Below are 20,484 nucleotides of genomic sequence, written 5' to 3'. Positions count from 1 at the left end.
CTCAGACACATGCTGCATGCTTGCTCAGTCGCTTCAGTCATGTCTGCCTCTTTGTGTCCCCACGGACTGTAGCCCGCCAGGCTCCTCTGTCCATGGGATTCTCCAGGCCAGAATACTGGAGTGGGCTGCCATGCCCTCCTCAGGCTCACACACAGACACAGGCAAACACACACAGAGGGGAACATACTCACACACACTCACACACAGGAATACTGAGACAGCCCCATATGAGTACACACACACAGAAGCACACACACATCCTCAGGCCCATAGGAAGCCTGGGCAGCCTTGGCACTCCCAGCAGAGGCTGTTGTGGGCAGACAGAGCAAACAGCCCCCAGAATGACCTGCCCCACCTAAGTTGGCATAGAGGGAGTGTTTGCCTTGGTTACAAACCCAGCGCTGGGCATCCACCCATGCTCGGGTTCTCCCTAAGGCTGAGCCCCGGACCCTGAGATGCCAGAGTTGGGGTCGAGTCAGGGTAGGGGGACCTCTGGGGACAGCTTTGGGGTATGGGTTTGGAACTGGGGTCTTTTCAGATGTGCTCGTTATTTTTTTTTTTTTTTTTAATTTATTTTTGGCGGATTCTTAAGTCCCCAGCCAGGGAATCAAACCATGTCCCCTGTAGTGAAAGCACAGAATCGTAACCACTGGACCGCCGGGAAGTCCCCAGATGTGCTTAGACTGGAAGTGTTCCGTGGGGCTTGGTGGATCCAGGGGTCAAGGGACCTTTTTTGAAAGACCACTCATGCCAGGGGAACTGAGGCTCCTAGGGCAGAGATCTGTCCAGGCTGGAGGGTCATTGCCATGAGCAGAGAGCGGCACAGGGTGACGAGGGCCCCTGCGGTCACATGGCAGGGAGGCAGATTCTAGAAGGAGGTGATGAGTGAGCTAGGTGAGGATGAGGTAAGGGCATTTGCTATACAGGGTGTATGTGACTGTGTGATGGGAAGTTTAATTGGAGGAATGGGGTCCACGTGAGGTCCACACTGAGAGAGGGGTGAGAGGGTGGGCTCCTGCAGAGCCTCTGGCTCAGTGAGGACCCCAAGCTTTACCTGGAGGGGGTTGGGAGCCTGGGGAGGTTGCAGGCAGAGATGTGGGCAGCTGGGAGCAGCACTGGGCAAGTCCTGTGAGGGTGAGGGCTGGTCATCCAGAGAGGAAGGCAAAGCTTTTAACTCTAAACTTGTTTTTACATTTTGTTTCTATTTAACTTATCTCTATTCCCCTTGATGAATATGCTCCTTTTTCTACTGAGAAAAAAAACAAAATTGAGGGGATTCCCTGGCTATCCAGTGATTAAGAAGGACTCTGAATTTCCACTGCAGTGGGCCTGGTTCAATCCCTGGTCAGGAAACTAAGACCCCACAGGCTGTGCCTTGTGGCCAAACAAAACCAAAAAAAAAAAAAAAAAAACCAACCCAACAACATAAAAAATTGAATTTGAATTTTGACCTGGATTCTTCAAAGAAAAGTCAGCATGATACAATCTTGTTCTAGATTTTGAAAATGTGAAAGGGCAATGATTGAAGACACTGCAAATCTCTGGATTCTCAGTCCTGGAGCCGTGAGTGGAGAGTGAGCTCGCAGGGGTCAGGCCAGCATGGGAACAAGTTTCTGTTCAGCAGGTCACCCACGCTGGGACCTAGGATGGGTCCTTTTGCCTCTCCTAGCCTCAATCCCTCCATCTGTGAATGGGAGACTAGCAGCCCACAAGACAAGGAGATTGACAACAGGTGTTGCCTGTAGATTGGGGAGTGTGTGCCTGTGCCAGGTGAAGTTCAAGTGCAAGCTTCTCCGCGCTGTGGCTCTGATTGTGTGAGTGTATTTCCTACTTGTTGACTGTGTGTAGCCTGTGAGATCTTAGTTCCCTGACCAGTGATTGAACCCCTGCCCCTGCACTGGAAGCACAGTGTTTTAACCACTAGACCTCCAGGGAAGTCCCTGATTGTAGTTTTTGATCAAACACCAGAGTGGACTCTCGGACCTCACCAGAAGCAGGAGTGGCTCTGGGGTTCTCTGATGCCCAGTCGCAGTGGGTTTGACCACCCCTGACCATGAGCAGTGGACTCCTCAATGCCCCTTACCTCTGTCACCCCAGGCCTCCCTCTCCTGCTGCTATTGGGTGAGGAGGAATCACTGGATTGGGAGTCAGAAGTGCCCCTTCCCCCGCCCCGTGACTGTAGGGGTCGTACTTCCCATCTGAGCCTCCTCTTTCTCCCATGTGAGATGCAGGGGTTCCAGTTGTACCAGTTGTGTCCTGCTATGGGCCACAGCAACAGGAGGATCCAGAGAAATGGCTGGGATGGGGTCACAGGGCCTCCCTGTGTGGCAGGAAGCTGTGCCCAGGCAGTGAAAATAAGAGGAGATGCAAAGAATCTGGAAGGCAGTGGTGAGGGGGTCAGGGAGGTCCCTGTAGAGGATGGCAGGGACCCTGTTTGTTTCATCTCTGATGTCCAGTGCCCAGGACAGACATCTGGACAGACATTTAACGCACAACCCACAATCCAACTGTGTCTGAAGTTAACATGGGCAAAGGATTGAGAATGAGGGCATTCCAGGAAGAGGGGCCAGCCAGTGCAGGGCCTAAGAGGTATGATTTCTTTTTCAGATGCCGTGGCTCTGTGACCTGTTTTCTCCTTCACGGCTGCCTTGAAGATATTGATAATAATAGTTAGAGCTCATTGTGTGCCTTTAATTTACACGCATGATCTCATTCCATTCTAGGGAGTAAGGTCCCCTTATTCCCCTGTTTTAAGATGAGGAAACCAAGGCACAGAGAAGTTGAGTGGTCCAAGGTCACACAGCTAGGAAGAAGGAGAAGCAGGATGCAGCCCTGAGATAGTCATCCAGAGGATGAGATGGTTGGATAGCCTCATCGACTCAATGGACATGAGTTTGAATGAGCTCTGGGAGGCAGTGAAGGACAGGGAAGCCTGGTGTGCTGCAGTCCATGGGGTCTCAAAGAGTCGGACACGACTGAGCGACTGAACAACAACAAGTCTTCCAGACACTTTTCAGGCTAGTGCCTGTCCCCAGGCCAGGACAGCCCCCACCTGCAGCCTCTAACCTTTGTCTCCCTCCCCGACCCCCAGCTCCCCAGAGGTCACATGTGCACCGACGTGGGCTCTTAGGACTGGCTGGGGCTATTGACTGTGTTGGCCCTCGACCCGCCTTGGTCTACTTGCATTACGGCTGCTTTTGTGGTCTGGGGGGCCATGGCCAGCCCCAGGATGCCATTGACTGGTGAGTGCATGCTGGGGGCTTAAGATGCCCACCGCCTGGGGTGGTTAGGGCCTATGAGGACATACTCAAAGCTGAGGTTGGGGTTTAGATACGAAGCCCCCAGCAAATGGTGCTCCTTGCAGGCGAAGGGTCTCCTGGGCAACATGCCCATGCGGCCAGACCTTGGTGCCAGGTGCCCCCCAGTCTGGCTGCGAGATGATTACTTTAGCTGAAAAAAAATCATACATCCCTGACCAGACTTATTATGCACCAGAACTGTCCTGAGAGCCCCTTCGAGTTCTCACAACAACCCCATTTCAGAGATAAGGAAACTGAGGCCCAGAGAGATCAACTTGTCTTAGGGCCACATACAGAGTGAGGGTTGGGGGCTGGGATTTGAGCCCAGGCAGCTTGGCTGGATTTACACCCCTGATCACTGCCTTCTGCTGCTGGGTGAAAAGGGCCTGTTCTGTGCCAGACTGTGGGCCTAGACCTTGCCACGACCTCCTCTCATTTGCCACCACAGCCATGGCCATCCGATGGTGATCCCTATTTTACAGACCAGGTCCCAGAGCCACTCACTTCCATTTCCAGAGTGATTAGGGGGCAAAATATTGATTGTCTCTTCCGGATCTTGGAGGATGTAGTTGTCACTGACAGGTCTCTATCCAGCCTTGTACCACCAAGGCTCCTGCCGCGGGCCCTGCCCTTCCTCCCACACTCTAGGTGTCTGGTTCCTGCACATCTTTCCAGACATAGCCCCCCAGGCATCACCCCCTCTTGGAAGTCTTCTCTGAAGCCTAGCTGGACCTGGCATCCCCTCTGGCTTCCAGAATTCCATCACCTGCATCCTAGTGTTTCTCACCATGCCCATGGCATCTGGAGATTTGCCTGCCTTCCCCATCCTGGGGGTGGGGGCTGGTGCTTGGGCTGAGACCTCGAGCAGAAAGAGTGGGCAGGAAGTTCTCCCAGGCAGAGGCAGATTGGGGGCAAAATCAGGAGGTAGGGAGGGTATGGCTGGAAGGGACCAGCGTGGCTGGAGCTCAGAGGCTCAGAGACCGAGGCAGGCAAGGGCCAGATTTGAGCATGGCAGAGAGGTAGAGGCAGAGCAAGACACACTGGGGTCGGTGGAATTAATTCCCAGGACGGGGATTCTCAGGGACAAAGCCTGGACCAGAAGATGCTGTCCCCTGTGGGTACTCGATCTCCTGAAGCTATGGCACAGGAGGATGGCCAAGGGACCATCCTTGCCCTCACTCACCCCTCGGTCTGTCCGTCTGCTCTCCACAGGTGCTGTCATGCGCATGACTGCTGCTACACGCATGCCGAGAACTACGGCTGCAATCCCAAGTTGCAGCCCTACTCCTGGAATTGTGTCAATCAGAGAGTCGTGTGTGGTGAGTTCCCAGCGTAACACCCAGCAGCAGCCATTGGCTGGAGCGTAGAGGGGCTTCGCGCTGTAGGTGGGGCCATCTCTCCCATCTGCCCCAGTCTCCACCATGCCCTATTGCCTCTCCGACATTGAGGCCAAGGGTCAATTACCGTAGTTCATTTCTCCTGTGCTGTTGATTTTGTTAAGGAAAAGGAATATTTCTGTCAAACCTAGGAAAACAGAAGGTAGGTCCAAAGGCTGAATGATTTGAGAAAAATGGGAGCGGTGAGCAAGCCCATTTATTTATCAGAATGAAGAGTACGCCTGTGTCTAATGGATCCCCTTTGTGTTAGCCCTGCCGACCCCAGGGGATGTCTGAGTTTGCAGACCCTGGCCTGAGGCTGACAACTTGGTCTGTGATTCAGATTCTGTGATGTCACCAAGCCCTCATCTCTTGGGGCCTCCGTTTCCTCACTGGTAAACTGGGGGCAGAAATCAAGCTGGCCTCTGGTGAGGATGAAATGACAGTGTCATGGCATTTCATGCCTAATAGATGTCCTTAATGGTCTGTTGAAGAAATCACCCAACACAGAACCTCCGATGAGCAAGACCAGGCACAATTTCATGGAGCCCAGGATTTAGGGAAGGACATGAACACAGTTCTGAGTAACCCCGAACACCCCCATGAGAAAGTGATTTCTCTTTCAATTTTCTTTTAATCCTTCTAATTTTGTGAAATTAGGAGAAAGTCAGTTTTAATTTAGCTAAAACATCTGTGGGACCCTCCCTGATCCTTTTGGACAGAGAGTAGATTTCTGGCTTATAACATTATTCAAAAACAGTCCTATTCTTTTTTCAAAAACAGTTCTATTCTTAAATTTAATTCTGGCTTTAAAAAATCCTTCATATCTCATACCTCTCCATCTGTCATCTCTCTGTTACTTCTCTTTAACCACAAGCAGCATGTATTTAATGAGGATAATTCCTACATAACCTGATACCGCTGTACATTTTACATGACTAGCTACCTGTAAAGCTGAAAGAAAAATAAACCTGTGGTTAAAAATATTTTGTCCCTCAGGGCAAGCTTACTGGTTTTCAAAACAAACCAGTAAGAAAAGGAATGAAGTACTTGTTTTTAGGATTATCTTTTGATGGCTGGTGTTTTCCATTTACAGTTTCTGTTCACATAAGTTTAAAAAGCCGAATCAAGGGAAGAAACAGGATGTGAATAATTGTCCAGGCACGATGTAGATAAGGCTGGGACTTGGGCAGTGAGACTCCAAGTTATCTGAGGAGCTAGAAATGAAACGCACAGACAACGGGCTCCATAACTTTTTTTTTTTCTTTTTACTCTTAACTGACAATAAGCATAACATAAAATTAACCATTTTAAAGTGTACATTTCAGTGATACGTAAAACATTCACAATGTCCTCCAACCATCACCTCTATCTATTTCCAAAACATTTTCTTTTTAACTTATTTTTGGATACACGGGGTCTTCTCTGATGTGCGCGAGCTTTCTCTAGTTATGGCAAGTGGGGGCTACTCTCGAGTTGTGGTGCACAGGCTTCTCCTTGCGGTGGGTTTTCTTGTTGTGGAGCAGGCTCTAGGCAGTGTGGCTCAGTAGTTTTTTTTTTTTCATTTATTTTTTTATTAGTTGGAGGCTAATTACTTTACAATATTGTAGTGGTTTTTGTCATACATTGACATGAATCAGCCTCAGTAGTTGTTTTGACTCGGACTTTGTTGCTCCGTGGCATGTGGCGTCTTCCTGGACCAGTAACGTGTCCCCTGCCACTGGCAGGCAGATTGTTAACCATTGGTCCACCAGGGGTTCCCAAAACATTTTCATCAACATCCCTCCAAAATCTCGTACCTGTTAAGTGCTCAGTTCCTATTCCTCCTCTTTCCAGTATCTGCCCACCACCAATTTGCTTTCAATCTCTATGGATTTATGTATTCTAGATATTTCATATAAATGATGTCATACAATAAGCCTTTTGTGTCTGACTTCTTTTAGCCTCATGTTTTCAAGGTTTATTTATGTTGTAGCATGTATCTGAACTTCATTCCTTTTTATGACTGAATAATATTCCATTGTAGGTATATACTACATTTTGTTTATACATTCATTCATTATAGGACATTGTATTGTTTCTGAAACCATTTACCTCAGATTGGGACTTGAACCCACAAACTGGGACTTGAACCCAGCCAAAACCCAGTTTGGGACTTGAACCCACATGAAGTGAAGTGAAGTGAAAATTGCTCAGTTGTGTCCAACTCTCTGTGACCCCATGGACAGTCCATGGAATTCTCCAGGCCAGAGTACTAGAGTAGGTAGCCTTTCCCCTCCCCAGGGGATCGCCCCAACCCAGGGATCAAATCAAGGTCTCCCACATTGCAGATGGATTCTTTACCAGCTGAGCCACAAGGGAAGCCCAAGAATACTGGAGTGGGTAGCCTTATCCCTTCTCCAGGGGATCTTCCCGACCTAGGAATTGAACCAGGGTCTCCTGCATTGCAGGCGAATTCTTTATCAACTGAGCTCACATGGCTGGGACTCAAACCCAGCCAAAACCCATGGTACCTGGTTTTAGGACCTAATGAAGTCTACGGCCATACCACCCTGAACGCGCCCGATCTCGTCTGATCTCGGAAGCTAAGCAGGGTCGGGCCTGGTTAATACTTGGATGGGAGGACCTAATGAAGCTCAGGTTCTTGATGTCTCATCACAGAAAGAACTCAGTGAGAGACAAAGTGATAGGTGAGAAGTGGATTGATTCAGATTCAGAGAGAAGCACCCTCCACAGACAGAGTGTGGGCCATCGCAGAGGGTGAGTGTGGCCGCAAAGTGTGATGCGGTTGGTTTTTATAGGCTGGGTAATTTCACATGCTAATGAGTGGGAGGATTATTCCAGCTATTTTGGGGAAGAGGTGGATATTTCCGGGATTTGGTCCACTGCCCACTCCTTGGTCTTTTGACAGTGCCTTGGAACTCTCATGGCACTTCTGGGTGTGTCATTTCACTTGCTGATTGAGGATCAAGGTCTAGTCTTGTCTGCCATCTTGGTCCCATTTGATTCTAATCGGTTTATGTTGTGTCCTTGGGTTATGTCATTCTTTCAAAAGTTGTGCCCTGCCCCTTTTTCTCCTGTTACATTTCCACCTTTTAACTACAGGGAACAGTGCTGCTGTGAACATTTGCGAACAAATATTTGTTTGAATACCTGTCTTCATTTCTTTGCGGGCATATACATAGGAGTGGAATTGTTGTGTCATCTGGTAATTCCATTTTACTTTTTGAGGAACCCTTCCCTGGTGGCCCAGATGGTAAAGAATCTGCCTGCAATGCAGGAGATATGGGTTTATCCTTTGGTCAGGAAGACCCACTGGAGAAGGGAATGGCTACCCACTCCAACATTCTTGCCTGGAGAATTCCATGGACAGAGGAGCCTGGTGGGCTATCGTCCATAGGGTCGCAAAGATTCAGACATGACTGAGTGACTGACACTTTCACACCAATTTTTGCTATAGGTGCCGCACTGTTTTACATTCTCATTAGCAATGTATAGGGAATTTCTCCACAGCCTTGCCAACATTTGCTATTTTTCTTTTTTTATTTTTTATTTAGTGGAGATAATTCATGTATCTCATTGTGACTTTGATTTGCCTTTTTCTCATGACTAATGATGTTGAACATCTTTTCATGCGCTGGTTGGTCATTTTTCCATCCTCTTTGGAGAAATGTCTATTCAAATCTCCTGCTCATTGAGTAGTTTGTTCTATTGTTGTTGAATTGTGAGAGTTTCTTATTCTGGTTGCTGGACTCTATCATCTATGTGATTTGCAAAAGATTTCCTACCATTCTGTTGCCTTTTTATTTTCTTGATAATGTCTTTGGTATACAAAAGTTTTAATTTTGATAAAGCCTGATTTATCAGTTTTGTCTTTTTGATTTTGGGGCTGCACTGGGTCTCTGTTATGGCAAGTGGGCTTGTCCAGTTGTGGCGCGTGGGCTCCGGAATGCCCAGGCTGGGGAGATGTGGTGCTAAGGCTCCAGAGCACGTGGTCTCTCTAGTTGGGGTGTGCAGGCTTAGTTGCTCTGAGGCGTGTAGGATCTTAGTTCTCCAGTCAGGGATCACGCTCACCTCCCTGCTTTGGAAGGCAGATTCTTAACCACTGCACCGTTAGGGAAGTCCCAATTTTGTCTTTTGTTGATTGTATTTCTGGTGTCCTATCTAAGAATTTGTCGCCAGATCCAAGGTCATGAAGATTTACCCCTGTATTCTCCAAACAGTGTTATAGTTTGAACTGTTTTATTTTTTTTAATTTTATTGAAGTATTATTGATTTACAATGTTGTGTTAATTTCTGCTGAGCAGCAAAGTGACTCAGTTATATATTCTTTTTCACTGAACTCTTAACTTTAGGTCACTGATCTGCTTTGAGTTGGTTTTTGTCTATGGTGGGTGGTAAGAGTCCAGGTTTATTCTTTGGCATATGGATATTCAGTTGTTCCAGCACCATTTGTTGAAGAGACTCTTTTGTCCCCATTAAAACGTCTTGGTACTCTTGTTGAAAATCACTTGGCCCTTAGATCGGTGTCATCTCTGAGCGTGTTTTCTTACCGTAAGATGGATGTTGCAAAGATGAAAAAAAAAAGAGTTTATAATGTGATACCCTGACTGGGTGGAGGTTGCTACTTTCTTCCCGCGTCTCTCCATCCCTCATCCTTATCTGAACCTCTCTCTGATCCCCACTGCCTCCATCTGAGAGAACTGAGGGTCTGGTGTGATTCTTCACTGAAACCCCAGCTTCTGCAGACTTGGTCTGCTCTAGAGGCAAGGAGACTTCACTTTCACTTTTCGCTTTCATGCATTGGAGAAGGAAATGGCAACCCACTCCAGTGTTCTTGCCTGGAGAATTCCAGGGATGGGGGAGCCTGGTGGGCTACCGTCTCTGGAGTCACACAGAGTCGGACATGATTGAAGTGACTTAGCAGCAGCAGCAGCAGAGGCAAGGAGGCTATACTAAGGGTTACATAGAAGGATATTCTTAGATATGCACAGACTCTTAGCCATGTCTTCTTAGTCTACATTAAGAGTTGGCACAGAGCAAAGCTGAATTAATATGGAGACATTAATATGGAGTCCTTGATTCAGTCAATCAAGGACTGAAAATGCACCAGATATCATCTCATCCAACCATCTCACTTAGAGTTGCAGGGAAATGAAGCCCAGGGAAAGAAGTGACCTACCTAACATGGTGATGATAAGCCCACTTCTGGGCATATTCTCTGTCCCCACACTGCCCCCTTCCATTGTGAGTGGAGAGGGGAAGTGGACCTTGAATGGAAAATATGTTAAAGACCTTTCTCTTTTCCCTTCAACCTGCATGTTCTGCTGCCCCTAACCATGTGAAAGGGCTTCCCAGGTGGCACAAATGGTAAAGAACCTGCCTGCCAATGCAGAAGATGCAAGAGATGTGGGATCGATCCCTGGGTGGGGAAGATCCCCTGCAGAAGGGCATGGCAACCCACTCCAGTATTCTTGCCTGGAGAATCCCATGGACAGAGGAGCCTGGTGGGCTACAGTCCATGGGGTCACAAAGAGTCGGACACGACTGAGCGCGCGCGCACACACATACACACACACACACACACACACAACCATCTAGAAATGATGTTTCTGAAATATGTACTAGTGTGTCAGCTAGCTGGGCTGTGCCTATTTACAGAACTGCTTTCCCTGAACCGAATGAAGAGAACCAAAATATCTATTATGAATTTTTTGGCTAAAAATATTCTCTTATTCTGTTTGGAGATATTCTGAACTTAGCTGTTTGCTTAATTACAGGTGTGGCCCATTTTCCATTTATGGGCTTGACAAATATATTTTTAAAAAATGTTAAGCATATAATAATATTTACCGGCAAGCCTTTATTTTAAACTTAACCCTTGGGACCTGGGTTTCCTTTTCAGTTTTTTATTATTCTTGAATAACATGAATCCGTTGGGCTTCTGAGGCCATAGAATAGTGAGACCAAGCCTTGTTTTTCAAAGGATTTTCTTGCTCATGGAGAAGTGGGGAACATAGAGGAGGGACCGACACTGGGGCAGGAGATGCTGGGCTGGAATCCTGGTACAGTCTTTCCCAGATCTGTGGCCTTGGACAAGTTGCTGAATCCCTCAAGCCTCACTTTCCTTATCTGTAGAATGGGAATAATAAAACTCTGGTGCTGGGTTTGTACAAGAATTGGAAATGATGTATGCCTTTTCTATATTCTCTCAACAACCATTATTGAGAATCTACTCTGTGCCAGGCTCCCTGATGTGTAAAACAGAGGAGCAAGGCTCTGTGGTCTAAAAAGAGAGCAGGAAATAGTGTCCATGCCAATTGCTTCTATAAGTGCTTGTTGCAAAAGCAATCAATGAAGTACTATACGTGAAAGTGAAAAATGAAAGTGTGAGTTGCTCAGTCATGTCGGACTCTTTCCAACCTCAACTACAGCCTGCCAGGCTCCTCTGTCCATGGAATTCTTCAGATAAGAACACTGGAATGGGTAGCCATTCCCTTCTCCAGGGGTTCTTCCTGATCCAGGAATCAAATCCAGGTCTCCTGCATTGCAGGCAGATTCTTTAGTTATACATAACAACATAGATGAACCTTGAAAACACGATGCTCATAAAAGCCAGGCACAAAAGGTCACACATTGTATGATGTCATGTATATGAAATTTCAGCCTAAGCAAATCCATAGAGACAGAAAGCTGTCTCTAAATGGTTGCCAGGGATTCCAGAGAGGGGAAGTGGGAAGTGACTTAAATATGGGGTTTCTTTCAGAGTGATAAAAATGTTTGTGACGATCGTACAACATTGCTGCTGCTGCTGCTGCTAAGTTGCTTCGGTCGTGTCTGACTCTGTGCAACCCCATGGGCGGCAGCCACCAGGCTCCCCCATCCCTGGGATTCTCCAGGCAAGAACAGTGGAGTGGGTTGCCATTTCCTTCTCCGCATACAACATTATCAATGTACTAAATGCCACCGACTTGTTGTGTGCTTTAAAATGGTAATTTGAGGGAACTACCTTGGTGGTCCAGTGGTTAAGATTTTGCCTTCCAATGCAGGGCGTGTGGGTTCGATCTCTGGTTGGGGAGCTAAGACCCCACATGCCTTGTGGCCAAAAAACCAAACATAAAACAGAAGCAGTATTATAACAAATTCACTAAAGACTTTCAAATGGTAAATTTCATTATGGGAATTTTGCCTCAGTCAAAATGTATCTTCACACTAGAATGCTAGGGGTCGGAGAGATCTCACTGAGAAGATGCCATTGAAGCAGAGACTTGGGGAATAAAGGAGCCATAGGAAGAGGTGGTGGGAACAGCCAGTGCAAAGGCCCCGTGGTAGCGACGAATGTCTGGGTGGTTTGAGGTGCAAAGGAGGAGGGTGAGGCTGGAGCAGAGTCACCCAGGGAGAGAGTGCTAGGTGATGATGGTGGGATGAGGAGAGCCAGGCTTCTCACTGCAGTGGCTTCTCTTGCTGCAGAGGGCAGGCTCTAGGGCACTCGGACTCCTCAGCATGAGAGATCTTCCTGGACCAGGGATCCCGCAAGATGTTGGCAGCTTTCCTCCGGGAGAGATGGGGAGCCAGGGAATGTTCTGAGCAGAGGAGGAGCATGATCTATCTGATCTACATTTTAACCAAACCACTCTGGTTGCTGCATGGAATATAGCTGGAGGGGGCAAGGATGGGAGCCAGGTCCCCGTGTGAGGCTGTTGCAGGGATCTGGGTGAGAGGTGCCTTGGACAGAAGACAGCAGTGGAGGTAGTGGAAGGTGGAGCCGGGGGACTCCCATGGATGGGGGAGGGAAGGGGAAATGGCTGGAGTGTTTGTGCCAGTCCCCCTGTCCTTAGACAGCTGTCCTTTAGCAGACTCTGCGGGAACAGTGCAGCCTTGGAGCTTCAGTGGCTCTTTGCTCAGAAGTCCCTAGCCCACCAGGTCATGTTGCTCCAAGGGTGTGGCCCACGGAAATTTTACCAGTAACAGTGCTGGCTCCTGTACCAGCTGCTTCATTTACCAATTTTTACATATTAGTTTTATCTATCTGTCCATCTGTCCATCCGTCTGTCTGCCCATCCATGTCCATGCCTTTTCTGATTCAAACCTAATCCACATTTGTTGTGGAAAATCAAAACATTCCAGAATCATTGTTATGTAGGAAGTTAGGCTCCATTCACCAGCGTTAACTAGCTTCTGTTGTTTGGCATGTTGTTTTCCTTCAGATTTATGCATGTGTAAACAGATAACAAGAATAAATATCAGGACTTCCCTGGTGATCCAGTGGTTAAGAATCTGCCTGCCAATGCAGGGGATGCAAGTTCGATCCCTGGTCCGGGAAGATCCCACAGGCCCTGGAGCAGCTAAGCCCGGGCGCCGCAACTATCGAGCCTGTGCTCTAGAGCCTGAGAGTCGCAACAGAAGGCCCCGCATTGAGAAGCCTGCACGCTGCAACTCAAGAGTAGCCCCTGCTTGTCACAACCACAATCCACTCACAGCAACGAAGACCCAGCACAGCCAAAAATACATAAAATAAATACATGTTTTTAAAAAAAGAACAAAAATCGGATCACGTTACATCCATCATTTTTTTTTTCACTTAATATTGTGTCTTGGACACCTTGGAACATCTAGGTTGGCCTCATTCTTAAATACATATTTTAGGCCCTGGTGGGTCTTTGTTGCTGCATGGGCTTTCTCTAGTTGTGGTGGGCAGGCTTCTCAATGCCGTGCCTTCTTTTATTGCAGACCACGGGCTCTAGGGTGCGTGGGCTCAGCAGCGGTGACTCTCGGGCTCTAGAGCACAGGTTCAATAGTTGTGGCTCACAGGCTTAGTTGTTGCGTGGCTTGTGGGATCTTCTCGGACCAGGGATCAAACCCCTGTCTCCTGCATTGGCAGATGGAGTCTTTACCACTGAGCCACCAGAGAAGCCCCAGCCTCATTCTTTTAAAGCCTGACAATCACCTGCAGCAGTGTCTCCATCTTGACACTATGGACATTTGAGGCTGGATCTCTGGTGTGGGGGCCATCCTGGGCATTGTAGATGTTTAGTAACATCCCTGGTCTCTACCAACCAGATGCCAGTAAGGAATCTCTTACCTTTCATGTGGGACAGCCGAAGATGTCTCTAGACACTGCCACAGGCCCGGTGGGGACACAACGGCCCGCAGCTGAGAATGGCCAGCCTGAGGCACCAGGGTACTTCATTTTGCAGAGACCGTGGTTGTTTATAAGGCCTTGTGCACCTGTGAGAGGTTTTTGCAGCGTGGAGTCTTAGAACTGTGGGGTCAGATGGTGTATCTGAGGCACCCTTAGAATTTATATGTAGAAAGGGCTGGCGGGCAGCCGGAAAGGGAGGTTAGAGGTCTTGTCCTGGAGGAGTATTTACTCTGCAAGGGCATTTAACAATGTAAATGGTGTTTATTGTAGAAGCTGGGGAGGTACTAAAGGGAGGCCTGGTGAAGATTAGGGAGGAGAAGGGCCATCAAAGGCCCCACAAGCCACCTCCTCTCAGCACTGCCCCTGAGTGGTATAGATATTTTAAGGCTAACAAGTAATATAAACTAAATTCAAAATAGCGCCCCCTCACATTTGGTTAATTGAGATCACTTTTCCACGATGAAAGTACTGTATGGCTCAAAGAAGAAAAGTTTTAAATTGCAACTTTTCCCACAAAAGTGTTGTGGGAAATGAAATTCCCACTGACACTACCCAGACCTCCATTGGATTAATTTTCTGGTGCTGTTCTGGTTTTCTCTTTTTTTGAGTGCATAATACATAAAAAATACACCAGTGTGTTTGTACCCCTTCATTTTTCTTAAATGTAAGTCACTTCCCATGTCATTAATGGCAAAAACCATCACAATATTGTAATGTAATTATCCTCCAATTAAAATAAATTAGTAATTAAAAAAACTCTATTAAAAGAATAGATTGTTGTTGTTGTTCAGTCACCAAGTCGTGTCTGATCTCCTGCAACCCCACTGGACTGCAGCACACCAGGCTTCCCGTCCTTCACCATCTCCTGGAGTTTGCTCAAACTCATGTCCATTGAGTCAGCGATGCCATCCAACCATCTTATCCTCTGTTGCACCCTTGTCTTCTTGCCCTCAATCTTTCCCAGCATCAGGGTCTTTTCCAATGAGCCGGCTCTTCATATCAGGTGACCAAGGTATTGGAGTTTTAGCTTCAGCATCAGTCCCTCCAATGAATATTCAGGACTGATTTCCTTTAGGATGGACTGGTTTTATCTCCTTGCTGTCCAAGGGACTCCCAAGAGTCTTCTCCAACACCACAGTTCAAAAGCATCAATTCTTCGGTACTCAGCCTTCTTTATGGTCCAGTTCTCACATCTGTACATGACTACTGGAAAAACTGTAACTTTGACTTTATGGACCTTTGTCGGCGAAGTGATATCTTTGTCTTTTAATATGCTGTCCAGGTTTGTCATAGCTTTTCTTCTAAGGGGGAAAAATCTTTTAATTTCATGAAAAGAATAGATATGTGTATGTATAACTAAATCACTTTGCTTTACACCTGAAATTGACATTAAATTAACTATACTACAATATAAAGTAAAAAAAAAATTTTTTAATAAAAAGCTCTATTTGGGACTTCCCTGGTGGTTCAGTGGTTAAGACTCTATGCTCTCAATGCAGGGGGCCTGGGTTCGATTCCTTGTCAGGAAACTAGATCCCACATGTCACAACTAAGACCTGGTGCAGATAGATTTAGTAATTGATTGATTTAAAAATCCCATCTTAAAACTTGGATTTGTAAGGGCAGGTGAGTCCCCTGAGTAGATACCCTATTCCCTTCTGGCAGACAAGCCTGGAGGCCTGGGATCGGGCTGAGCTGAACTGGGGATCAGTCCCTATGCCCCTTCTCTGGATTTTTCTTCCATAAGGTTGGGGTGCTGATGCCGAAAGCTCAGCTTCTTTGTACACCTGTGCCAAATCAAATCTTGGAGGCAGAATTTTGGGTGAAGTAGAAAAGGATAAGTTTATTGCTTTGTCATGCAAAGTGGGGGACAGAGCAGGCTTATGCTCTCAAAACCCACTTGGGAAGATGGTGAGAAGTTTTATATTAATTGTCCAAAGACGAGTGATCAGCTCGAGGACGTTCTTCTGGTGGGTTGGTGATGAGGTAAGTGGGAGTCAGCATCATCAACCTTCAAGTCCAACTAGCCTGAGACCTATGCGCTGTGGGCAGCATACTACTGGTAACTTCTCCCACCTGGAAGCCTTTCCGTATCTGCAAAATATCTCAGACATTCTTGTGTGGATCTGTGGACAGGAAAATGGGACCTTGTCCCAAGCCTGCTCTTGACTGTTTCTCCCTGGTCTCCCACCTCCTCCCTTCCCTAGTAAACGACTGCTTGACTCTGCCTATTGGAACTCAGGGAAGGAGCTGGAGGAACTCATGGAGAACTCATGGAGGCTAGGGAAGGCTGTTTCCTAGAATCAAAGAAATGAGGGACACAAAGGCCTTGTGCCCAGGAGCCCCAGAGGGCCCTGCATGCCTCCAGGGCCAGTGGCCCTGCCCTGAGAGGACTGGGTGAGATGGGGACCACGGAGCCAGCCCTTCACGTAACTGCACAGTTAGCACAGGCTTCCATCATCTCGACTTTTTCTGTTAAATGTACTTAATTATAACCAAGGCAATTTCTTGTTCTGTTTTTTAAAATTTTGTTTTGTTTTGTTTTGGCCACGCAGCATGGCTTGGGATATTAGTTCCCTGCCCAGGGATCCAATCTGTGCCCGTGGCAGTGAAAGTTTGGAGTCCTAACTCCTGAACCACCCGGGGACCCCCAAGGCAGAGTGTTTAAACACAGACTCTTGGAGCTGGGGGTGTTTCTGTTTTGCCTTCTCTCTCAATAGTTTCCCAGAGTGTGAGAAGCTTAATAAATGAATTTAAGTGAGAAGGATTTTCCTTTTCAGTCCTTTCTTAATTTTTCCAGTTACACTTGCTAATCTTCCTTTTTTTTTTAAAAACTACGAGCCTCCATTCTGGGGGCTCATAGCCTTCAGGTGGGTAACAGCATTTAACTAGACTTTGATATTAGAACTTAATCTTCACTGGCTTTTTTTTAAAGTCAGTTTTATATATTTGTGGTATAAGATTTTGATTTTCCATTTATGTCAGTGATGATTTATTTAATGCAATTTAATACTATTTAATATAATTAAATCAGTTTAAAAATTGATTTACTATTAAAAATAAAGGGGATTTAAAGATATCCCTGGTGTCTCAGTGGTAAAGAATCTGTCTGCAGTGCAAGAGACGTGAATATTAACTTTGGGTTGGGAAGATCCCCTGGAGAAGGAAATGGCAACTCACTCCAGTATCCTTGCATAGAAAATCTCATGGATAGAGGAGCCTGGTGGGCTACAGTCCATGGGGTCACAAAAGGGTCAGACAAGACTGATAGACTGAGCACACATAAAGCTATCGTTTTGAAGCTGCCATGGGCCTGAGTTTGGGAAACCCTGTGTGCAGTCATGCTGATAAACACCTTTAATCAACTCAGTTCATTACAGGGTCAGAGGACCTCAGGCCCCCTGCCTCCTGCTTGACATTCCCCAACCCTGCCCCTGTTCATCACTCCAGGTGCTGCCAAGCTCTCTGAGTGTTGCCCTGAGACAGAAGCTGAATTTTCTCTCATGCTTCACCTTGCTAGGATCTCTAAGGAACTTGTGCATTTTAAGAGGGGATCTTTAAGATTAGTTGGCAGCTTAAGGAGGTCAGCTGCAGTTCATAAGCACTTGCTGTATGCCCTACATTTTACTGACTTCGTCTCCTTTCATTCTCCCAACAGCCGTTAGAAGTAGGTACTTGTAATACCCTCATGTGGCCCCTGTGGAAACAGCCTGGGAAGGATGCAGTGATGTACCCAAAGGAACTATATCCATGGCTGAGCTGGCTACCTCCAAACTCATGCTTTACTGTACCTCTGGAAGAAATTTGGAAGGCTTTAATAGTGGGTGTCCCTCCCCACACACATCCCCAGCTCCACCGCCCATATTGTGAATAATTAAAAACTCACAGTCAAAGGCAGGTGGTGTATCCAGAGCTGTTATATCTTCTAGATTAATAGATACAACTTGAAGATCACAAAATCTTTCCAACCCAAAGGAATGATTCAGTAGCAGCAAAATTCCCAAGGTAGAGGGAGACTTATCTTTGGGTGGCAGCCTTTGCATCTCTGTATAAAGTAGGCCCAAGATGGAAGGGAGAGATGGAATATGAAATTGTTACCTAAAACAAGCTGTTTTTTTTATATGGTATTATGTCATCTGCATATAATGACAATTTTACCTCTTCTCTTCCAATTTGGATACCCTTTATTTCTTTTTCTTATCTGATTGCTGTGGCTAGGACTTCTAATATTATGCTGAATAGAAAATGGCGAGAATGGGCATCCTTGTCTTGTTCCAGATTTCAGTGGGAAGTCACTCAGCTTTTCACCACTGAGTATTATGTTGACTGTTGGAACAAGCTGTTTTCTTGAAGGAGCATCTGAAAGAGACTGGGAGAGAAAAGGCAGGAAAGTGCAGGTGGAACCAACATTGATGGTGTGTATGCCTAGGGGCAAGCCCCTGCCTGGCACTTTATATACGCTTTCTCACCCCGGCTTCATAATAAACCTGCAAAGTGGATAGTGCCCCCATTTAAATGAGGATTTCACTCAGAAACTTCACAGTAAGGTCACACAGAGCAGGGATCCAAAAAATAAAAAAAAGTCTGGATGGTTCCCAGGGACCCTCTGCTTGTCTAACTGGATCCTCAAATGTAATACTGATGCAGGAGAGTTTTATAAAAGGGTGTATGGACTTTGGACCTCTCCTCTGAAAACATTACCCTGGTGACTTCAATTTTGTTTTCTGTAAAATGGACTGAATATCACCTTCCTTGGGAGTTGTCATGATGAGGGAGATCACTGTGGTGAACTGTCAAAGTGTTACCCGGATGCAGTTTATGACCCTTCCTCTTCCCAGCTTTACTAGCTTCCCTTGTGATTATCCTCAGGTCTCTGCAAATCCCTGTTCTAACTTCAGTTTCTCCACTTCTTCCAGAACCAACGGAGGACAAATGTCAAGAACTCATGTGCAAGTGTGACCAGGAGTTTGCTCACTGCTTAGCTCAAGCAAAGTACAACATTAAGTACCTCTTCTACCCCCATTTCTTGTGTAAGAACTCTTCACCCAAGTGTGACTGACTAGCCTGACTTGAAATGTTTTTGAACAAGGGAATAAAACTCCTTTTTGCTCATCAACAACCTCATTCAGTTCTTTGCAGAAGGGAGCTAAGGCCAAGCGTCAAAGCGGCAACCCCTGTGTTTGCTCTCTCTCCTGTCCCGGAAGTTGGGCTAGAGCCAGTTTGGTTTCCAGTTTGATTAATGTCAAAGGTCCCATGCCTGTTTACTTCTGACTGTATTGGGTTTGATACACTGTTGACATTCAGCCTTTGTGAAAAAGGGCCAAGCCTTATCTTCTAACCTGCTCCTGATGGCAGGCAGTCAAAAGAGAGCAAACACCTACCATGTGTCTAGATTCTGGGCAATAAACAAGCCAGCCACACGCTGCCCAAACTTGTGAAGTTCAAATCTAGTAGTTTTTAGCTCCAGTGTTCTTCCCATATCCCACTCCTCTTTTAACAGTTAAAATTTACTTCCTGATTACAGAAGTATAATAGTACCTAAGTATTGCTAAAAAACAAAACAACAAAAAAAGAAAATAAATATATAAAGAAGAAAACCCACTCCAATTCTCAGTCCAGTATAACCACAGTTAGCATTTCAGTGCTCTGCCTCAGTCTTGTTGGCAATGTTTTAAAAATGTCATAGAGGGAATTCCCTGGTAGTCCAGTGGTTAGGACTCTGTGCTTTCATTGCAGGGGGCGTGGCTTCAACACCTGATTGGGGAATTAAGATCCACTATGTTTCATGGTGTGGCCAAATCAATAAATTTTTAAAAACCTCACTCGATTTAAAAAAAAAATGTAATTGAGACTCCATACAGTATGACTTTTCCCCTCATTTCTCTGTGTCTTTAAAAAAAAGCTGTGAAAACTTCATTTCCAAGTGTTATTAGATACTATTTTGTAGACTGCTAGCTTTCAGACATGGGCAGTATTTCCTATTCTTATAGGAAAGATTACTGATGTAACGAGGATGCTTGTGAATCTTTACCCTCTCCCACATTTTTATTATTCCCTGAGATTTGCAGAAATGGAACTCTTGCATTAAAGGGTCTGAATATTTTAAATAGACACTCGTTTTGAGACACCTGGGCCTGCGCTGAGAGGGTGTCCCTCACTCTGCTATGCCTGTGATAAGGATAAACAGGTGATAAACAGGGAGCACCCCGCCTCTCCTGTTTGCTTTGGCTAAGTCTGCCTGGTACTCCTTCCCAGAGCACGTGCATTACTCATCTCTGAAGCACAATTTGGGGAGTAGGTGAGGACTGTGGGGAGGCCAAGGGCACAGGTGAGAAGCACTGGACAGGGAGTCTGGCAGGGACCCCAGCTCCAGTAAGGCTACCCAGCCTCCATTTCTCCATCTAAAAATATGGCCCGGTGGTTAAGAGTCCGCCTTGCAATGCAGGCAACGCGGGTCTGATCCCTGGTTGGGGAACTAAGATCCCATATGCCACAGAGCAACTAAGCCTGCATACCACAACTAATGAACCCACAGGCCACACTGCAACGAAAGATCCTGCGTGCTGCAACCGAGACCTGAGGCAGCCGAACAGACACATATTGTATAAAATAAAAAGGAGGAGAGGAACCCTGTGAGGCACCAGGCCAGGGAGATGTAGATGCTGCA

General features: G+C 46.5%; 1 protein-coding gene across 1 annotated transcript; it reads left to right on the top strand.

The window, feature by feature from the left end:
* Nucleotides 1–881: 881 nt before the first annotated feature.
* On the top strand, nt 882–20,353 carry LOC136157368 (group 10 secretory phospholipase A2-like). Its single transcript, XM_065919284.1, has 4 exons — nt 882–894; nt 3,092–3,242; nt 4,512–4,618; nt 18,734–20,353. Exons 1-4 carry the CDS (start codon nt 882–884, stop codon nt 18,874–18,876), a joined length of 414 nt encoding a protein of 137 aa, XP_065775356.1. The 3' UTR covers nt 18,877–20,353.
* The last annotated feature ends 131 nt before the right edge of the window (nt 20,354–20,484 follow it).

The sequence above is a fragment of the Muntiacus reevesi genome, chromosome 2 (assembly GCF_963930625.1).
Source record: "Muntiacus reevesi chromosome 2, mMunRee1.1, whole genome shotgun sequence".
NCBI classification, from domain to species: domain Eukaryota; kingdom Metazoa; phylum Chordata; class Mammalia; order Artiodactyla; family Cervidae; genus Muntiacus; species Muntiacus reevesi.
The sequence above is the reverse complement of the archived record's forward strand: the minus strand, read 5'-3'. Positions and strand labels throughout refer to the sequence as shown.

Bases quoted from the DNA above. Each gene is read 5' to 3' on its own strand.
- LOC136157368 (XM_065919284.1), top strand. The intron at 3,243-4,511 runs GTGAGTGCATGC...TGCTCTCCACAG, and splicing joins CCCCAGGATGCCATTGACTG to GTGCTGTCATGCGCATGACT. The intron at 4,619-18,733 runs GTGAGTTCCCAG...CACTTCTTCCAG, and splicing joins CAATCAGAGAGTCGTGTGTG to AACCAACGGAGGACAAATGT.